General features: G+C 43.0%; 1 protein-coding gene across 2 annotated transcripts; it reads right to left on the reverse strand.

Annotated features, from left to right (window-relative positions):
* Positions 1–1,664: 1,664 nt before the first annotated feature.
* On the reverse strand, positions 1,665–4,825 carry LOC137800922 (putative C-type lectin domain family 20 member A). Of its 2 annotated transcripts, XM_068598291.1 has the most exons (6): positions 4,644–4,825; positions 3,900–4,113; positions 3,182–3,300; positions 2,968–3,052; positions 2,598–2,701; positions 1,665–2,329 (listed from the first exon to the last, which is right to left on the reverse strand). In XM_068598291.1, exons 1-6 carry the CDS (start codon positions 4,764–4,766, stop codon positions 2,201–2,203), a joined length of 774 nt encoding a protein of 257 aa, XP_068454392.1. In that variant the 5' UTR covers positions 4,767–4,825; the 3' UTR covers positions 1,665–2,200. The 2 variants fall into 2 exon arrangements, with proteins under 2 accessions (XP_068454392.1, XP_068454391.1); XM_068598290.1 differs by having other exon boundaries at positions 2,968–3,300.
* Positions 4,826–7,188: the final 2,363 nt, after the last annotated feature.

A 7,188-nucleotide genomic window follows, 5' to 3' on the forward strand; every position in this document is an offset into this window, starting at 1 on the left:
CGGCCAGGCTGCAGCGCATCATCTGCTCTGCTGAGAGGTGATTGGCTGCAATCTGCCGTCCCTCCAGGTCCTGTTTGCTTCCAGGACCTTGAAGCGGGTAGGGAAGGTTGAGGCCGACCCCTCTGACCCTGGTCACCACCTGTTGGAGTCCCCTCCCTCTGGCAGGAGGCTGAGGTCCATCAGGACCAGGACCTCCAGCCACACTAACAGTTTCTACCCAGCAGCAGTCGGGCTCATCAACAGAACCAGGTCCACTGACTGACTCTGTCTGCCAGGACCTTCCCTTCTCTCCTTCTCTCCCTTCTCTCCTTCTCTCCTTCTCTCCTTCTCTTCCCTGCACATCTGTCCACATCGCACATTCAAGGTCACTCGCCACTTTACTCATCACCTGTCACTTTAAACATTACCTCATTCTGTGCACTTTACTTACCTTTACTCTTAGTATTATCATTATTGATCACTACCCCTTTATTTTTATTTTACTTGCATTGCTACTTATTTACTGCATTTACTTATTTACTTGTTTTTGTATCCAAATGTTTATACTTTTACTTGTACAGTTAAATGTTCCTTGTTGTTGTTGTTGTTGTTGTTGTTTTATGATGCACCCTCCGCCAAGACAAATTCCTCGTTTGCAATAACTTACGTGGCAATAAAACGTTTTTCTGATTCTGATTCTAAAACACATGTTTCTCACTATAAAACACATGTTCTTGTTCACTTTTTCTTTTTAATGTCTGGATGTGAGCGATAGACAAACTGACCACCATCACTGGTTAAAAGACAGAAGACGTGTTCGCGTCTCAGGTTTACTTTGGTTCATCCTTTGATCTTATTTCAAATGTTAAGCACAAAGTGCATACGTGGTCAATATAGTCGCGCAAAACAATAAAAGCAACAATTTGTTTCAGACCAGAAATGTTTAAAAAATGAAGATCAAACTGAAAGTTATGCAGATTACGCTCGAAAAAACTATGGAGAACCAGAAATATTTCACATTTTTTACAAATTTAACAGAAATCAGTACCAGTATTGAACCAAATACTCACTATTTTTGAAATAGAGGTTAAGAAACAAATGTGCTTTTACCTTTATTTTTCCATTCAAGTACTTTTTCTCTCCGACCTTTGTGGACTTTCGGCCTCCAAACACACCCCTGAATGGCGTATTTGCCGTTTAGCCACAGGCGCGCCCCTAAACACGCCCCAAATGATGTATTTCCGATTTAGGAGCGCGCCGCACATACTTGCACTCACATTTTCACTCACGTGTGCATTTTCACACGCACACATAAACTACCCACCTTATACTACTTAGGGGGACAACGTGGAGTGTAACTACCTTCAATATACTCTCGCGCACGCATATTTTCACCTTCTCTGTGTCAAAGTTAGTGAAATCCCTCTCTCAGAGTACCAGGGGCACTGGGGACAATAGATGGCAGTAGGTGGACGACAACTGTCAGGGCATGCCAAAGTCTCACTTTACCCAGGTCTATCAGTCATCACTCTGAGCTGAAGTACATGAAGAACTGTGACACAGAAAGCTCATTCAAAGGTTTTATTGAAGCAAAAGAAGCATCATCACAATGAAAACACACATCACCAATAAAACACCTACATTCAGAATTATGATGTAAAAACTACAGAAGAATGTTCCTCATGATCAAAAGTAAAAGCACTCGTTCTGCAGAATGAACTCTTTAGAGAGCTTTAATATAATAAACATGTTATTGCATCATTATTATTAACATTCTTCTACAAAACAATGCGCCACAATTAATAAGATTAGCACACACTTTATAATAAACATCTTACTCTGCAAAGTAACTACACTCTTAGAAATAAATGTGCTCACTAGAACCCTGGAGGGTCTTTGGTTCGTCCCCAGAGGAGAACCCTCTTTGGTTCCAGGGAGAACCTTTCCTCAAGGTTCCTTTACACAGAGTTCTACCTAGAACTAAGCATCAAGAGTTTTACCCAGAACCACATATGAAGGTTTCTACCTTTAAGGGTGCAAACAAGATCCCACACAGGTTTCCAACAGGAACTAAAGGTCCTCTCTAGAACTCACTACGGGGTCCTCATGAGGTCCATACAGGACTTTGGTTCTTTCTACCACTGATTGAGAGCAAGAGGAGGAAGAAAGGGAGGAAGAGGAGGAGAAAGGAAGCCTGTGAGCAGAGTGGACTGAAGGAACATTACAGCTCATCTCTTCCCTTCTTCCTGCTCTTCTTCTCTTCCTTGTGGAAGACTTTTCCATCCGCCTGCTTCTTCCAGCTCAGCTTGATGTCGTCGTCGTGCCCCTGGTCCTTCAGCTTCTGTTTGAGCTGAGAGACAAACACATTGAGAGAAGAAGTCTTCAGTAAAGCTGTTTCTCTGCATCCTGTCTCACACTGTCCTCATGTGGAAGCTCTGCTGGAGAAGAACTCTGGTTTCCACTAGAGCAGCTCTGTTGTTTCATGTTGTCTGGACACAAGTCTACCTTCAGTCATGACGTGTCCACGTCTGCACAGAGCACCTTTACATTGTTCTTAGTAGTGCACTACCTCACATGTATCACCTGCTGGTTCTGTTGTTACTGAGAGGAAGATGTACCTGCTTCAAGAGGCCCTCCATCACCACAGGGTCATTCAGATCCACAGAGGAGCTGCTTTTCTGCAGCCTCACTTTCACCACTCGCATCGCAACAGGCTCAACGTCTGAAACACAAACAACCTTCATCAGTCACGACTTTTAATAATAAAATAGAAAATTATTTTTCATCAACTCAATTTTTTAATATGGCTGGTGCAAGAACACCTTAGCTTAGCTTAGCATGGATTTAGCATTAGCATTGGTGCATCACTGAGGCCAGCACTCTCCATCATCTGCAGTTGATCTGCATATTCAATGTGTTTTCTATCCATAACTTTATATTTATATCCTGTTAAGTCCTCATGTCAGTCCTGAGTGAATGATAGCTTACCTCTGTAGCAGATGAACGCTGACATGACGTCACACTTCAGGATCTCCCATCGTCCACCGGCACTAAAATCTGCTGACACACAATCCTCAGAGAAACCAACAGGCTCATTAGACTTCCAGTTCCTAAATGAGGAGTCACTTCCATCAGACCACTTCCATCCGTCTCTGAAGAGGCCGATCCAAACAAATTCTACCGTCGGTATCAGCTTCTGTACCTTCAGGTTCTCCTCCAGGTTCCTCACTATGGCCAGGTCTGTGTGGTGTTCTCTGCAGTAGCTCTGGGCTTCAGTCCAGTTCATATAGGTGCTAATGAAGACAAATGTCTCATTGGGCCCTGAAAGCAGAGCAGAGTGAAGTGCTGAGTAGAGGAACCATAACAGACTACATGATGCAGACCAGTTTATTGTTCTGCATGAATCTCAGCATGAAGATGGATCAACACGGAGCTGTGTGAACATGAACATGCAGCGTCCATTGAGTCCACATTCATAAAGCCATCAGAGATATTTGACCTCCAACAGACTTGATACAAACCGGCTGAATGAGCTCATTAATCTGCTTTAAATGACTTTCATGGAGCTGAAGACGAGTTCAAGTAACCCTGAGGACCTTTAACTGGTCCTGGACCAGTCTCAGTCTAGTCCTGGTCCTCTATAGTCTCAGTCGAGTTTTGGTCCTTTATAGTCTCAGTCTAGTCCTGGTCCTGTATAGTCTCAGTCTAGTCCTGGTCCTCTATAGTCTCAGTCTAGTCCTGGTCCTCTAAAGTCTCAGTCTAGTCCTGTTCCTCCCACTCCTTTTCTTCTTCCTCTTCCTCTTCTTCCTCCTCCTCCTCTTTCTCTTCTTCCTCCTCTTGCTCCTCCTCTTCTTCAGTCAACAGGAGGCTCCTTATAAACACTATATGAAACTTTGTCATAGTAACTTTAATATTCTCACCTTTGACATCAAAGCAGATTGGTCTGAAGTTGTCAGAACATCCGTAGTCCAACCATGTTCCGTCATTATACATCGCCGCACAGAATTCTTCTCCTTCATAGTTGTTTGGTTGACCAAGAGACCATCCTCTGAACTCCATCTCTCCAGGTTTGTAGAAGCTTGAGTTTGTCAGTGACCACTTCCAGCTGTCCATGTGCAGTCCTATCCAGACTCTCTGAAACAATATTTCATTGTGATATAAAGAAACAGACTTTCAGACATTTGTACTTCTCATTTATATTCTTGATCCTGACGATCAGTCTGATTTATTATTTCAAGTAAACAATATTCAGGTGCTAATATGAACATAGAAAAGGTTTTATTTCTGTCATCACTCCTGCTGTTCATAATGGACTAAGAGTCTCACAGTGTGGTGATGGCTAAGCTAATGTCTAGCAGCTAAGGGTGCTAACTTATAATGATGCTAGCAGCTAATGGTGCTAACAGTTAATGATGCTAGCAGCTAACGATGCTAGAAGCTAACAATGCTAACCTATAAAAATGCCAACAGATAACGATGCTAACAGCTAATGGTGCTAACAGTTAATGTTGCTAGAAGCTAACGATGCTAACAACTAACGATGTTAACAGCTAATGGTGCTAACAGTCCAAGTACACACTTCTGTCCAGGTCATTTGCATACTTTCCACCACTGTGTGGATGTCAAACTTTCAGACCACCTGTCACTGACGTAATAACACTCACGGAGACGGAGGCGGCCATTTTGCTTGAACTCAGCGTTGCATTCAGGGTCTCCAGGTCCTGCGGGTCTCGTATGGTGGCCAGGTCCATGTAGTTCTCTCTGCAGTGTTGCTGTGCTTCAGTCATGTTCTTCAGCTCATTAACAACATGGTATTGACGTACAGCAGCTGATGAGACGGCACACAGCCCTGATGACACACAGCACGCTGATGACACACAGCACGCTGATGACATGTTAATAACTTAATGCACATCATCATTTACATCAACGCAGTGGTTCTCAAACTGGGCCGTATTACAGGTGAGGTAATGTCTGACACAGGTACAAAACTCTACAATGCAAGGGAGACAAAAGTTAGTTCAGCAGCAATTTATCTATTCAATATATCTATTCAAATACCTTCATTGTGATCTCTACATATTAAAAAAGGACACAGACTTATAACGCCATTAATAAATACATGAATTAAAACATGAGGAAATACATTATTAAATACATGAGGAAATGTCTGTGCTTTCATGGAAATGTAGTTACGCCCTCGACAGGTTATGTTTGCACATGCAGGACTCAGCGATTCTTGGCGTTTTGCCAAAAGCTGTCTGTGTTGCGTTTTAAAAAGAAGAGGAAAGCAGCTCACTGCAGCCACTAGGTCTGTGTATTTTAGTCAACGGATTTTAGTTTTGAAATGAGAAAAACAAAATCAGGGAACAACTCGTTTCTCGATTTTGGGTTTGTCATTTCAAAACAAAAATCCATTGGCCGCAAAATACACGAACCCCACTAAAACTGAAACATCGTGACGCTCACACATCTGCTCTCTTGAACGTTATGATGTTGAAAAGATATTCAGTGTAAAACAGGTTCATTGCAGTGTTCTAGCAAAGTGATTGCATATTTTATCTATTTCAATACTTGAAAAATCACAGATGGAGTCACAAAAACTAATTTCAATAAAAATTCAGCATGGACCATTTTGGTACAATTTTGTTGGGGCATAAACATGTTTCTTCCTCCAAAGTGAGGCGTGACTAAACCAGTTTGAGAACCGCTGTCTTACAGTAAAAAAGATCAAGAAAGAAGGGGAAGTTAGTGGAATGTCAAAGGAAACATATTAAACAATATTAATATAATGTCCATGATGGGAAAAGAATAAAAAGATATTAAAGTCTTGCCTGACACAACGATGATGCTCAGGAGAAGTCTGGCCATCCTCGTCTCCTCTCGTCTCGTCTCTGGTCCTTCCCTCTCCTCTCGTCTCCTCTCGTCTCTGTCAGGCAGTGATAGATGTGCAGCTCCTGTAAAGTTCTGGAACAATCATTTGCTTATCAGGCTTTAATATCATTTCACTAACAAAGACCAGGCTGGTTGTGTCGTGACCTTCAGGAAGTGGAAAGGTGTTGAAGGAGGAAGGGATTAAGGGGAGAAGGAAGGAGAAGGGTGGAGGGTGTCTGTTCCCTTTTGCCTAGTCGAGGGGATGAGTAGGGACGAACACATGGCAATCGTGATGACGTGATGCCTTTTTAGTCGCGTACGGTGACGTTTGAGGACCTAAAACTCCGTTTGACCTCGTGCACACGCAAACACGCAAACAGAGTTTTCATAGATCTCCACTTTGGCCGGAGTTTTTTAGAAATAATGGTTTTCCCTGATAAAACCTCCGTTTTTGTGTAAATGAAAGGCCAAACCACATGAATGCATATGCGTTTCCCCCTCGTGTAAACAGGGCCTTAGAGGCTGGGGAGGCGGCCTGGAAGCCGGTGGGCCGATAGCCGACGCAGACGTGTGCTCCCGCTTCCTCCCTTTGTAGGAAGCAGTTATTGTTTCTGTGTTACTTGCTTACTAAAGCCACCTCTGTAGTTTATTTCGGACGAGCCCCTAATGTTACATTCCTGTAGTCTAGGAGAGGCGGGGAGGAACAATGACACAACAAAGGGATTAACACAAAAGGGAGGGAGCGATGGAGGAGTCATTTTTGGTGAATCTTTTTTACAAAACGATCAGAAATACCTCCAGGACTCATGACACACCCCGCGGGTGACCTCTCTCTATGCCCAGGATGAGGCCCGGACGTCCTGCAAGAATCGTGGCTGTGCTGGTTGTACTTTATTAAACACTTTTTTCTCACTTAATTCAGTCCATAGACCGCTTATGGACCTGTCAAGCCGGTTTACCAGTGCTCACGGCCGACATTCATCTCTGTGAATTACTGCCCTCAACCCCTGGTAACTCTTTTTCTGAAAACTGGGTTTCTGAAATCTTGAGAGAGATGAATTTGTCGCAATAATGAAAACATAAGTTTGGATTCCTTAGTTCACAGTCCATCTGGTACCCCTGGTACTCTAGATCTGACGCCCCTGGTACTCTAGATCTGACGCCCCTGGTACTCTAGATCTGACGACCTGGTACTCTAGATTAAGACTACAATAAATCCCTCGAGTCCAGATCCGGGGACTAATTTTCACTGTACACGTATATAAATAACACTCATGTATATACATTATTATATATATATGTTACATACATATGTTTTGCATTTTGCACGTTGCA

The sequence above is a fragment of the Clinocottus analis genome, unplaced genomic scaffold, assembly GCF_023055335.1.
Source record: "Clinocottus analis isolate CAN_PGR_092001 unplaced genomic scaffold, fCliAna1.0.p SCAF_4, whole genome shotgun sequence".
Lineage (NCBI taxonomy): Eukaryota > Metazoa > Chordata > Actinopteri > Perciformes > Cottidae > Clinocottus > Clinocottus analis.

What these genes read in the sequence shown, in the direction of transcription:
- LOC137800922 (XM_068598290.1), bottom strand. Translation starts at nt 4,766, where the DNA reads ATGACTGAAGCACAGCAACACTGCAGAGAGAACTACATGGACCTGGCC. An exon ending in AAATGGCCGCCTCCGTCTCC is followed by an intron (nt 4,114 to 4,643) that starts GTGAGTGTTATT and finishes ATATTGTTTCAG; the next exon opens with AGAGTCTGGATAGGACTGCA. An exon ending in AGCGTTCATCTGCTACAGAG is followed by an intron (nt 2,702 to 2,967) that starts GTAAGCTATCAT and finishes TTTGTGTTTCAG; the next exon opens with ACGTTGAGCCTGTTGCGATG.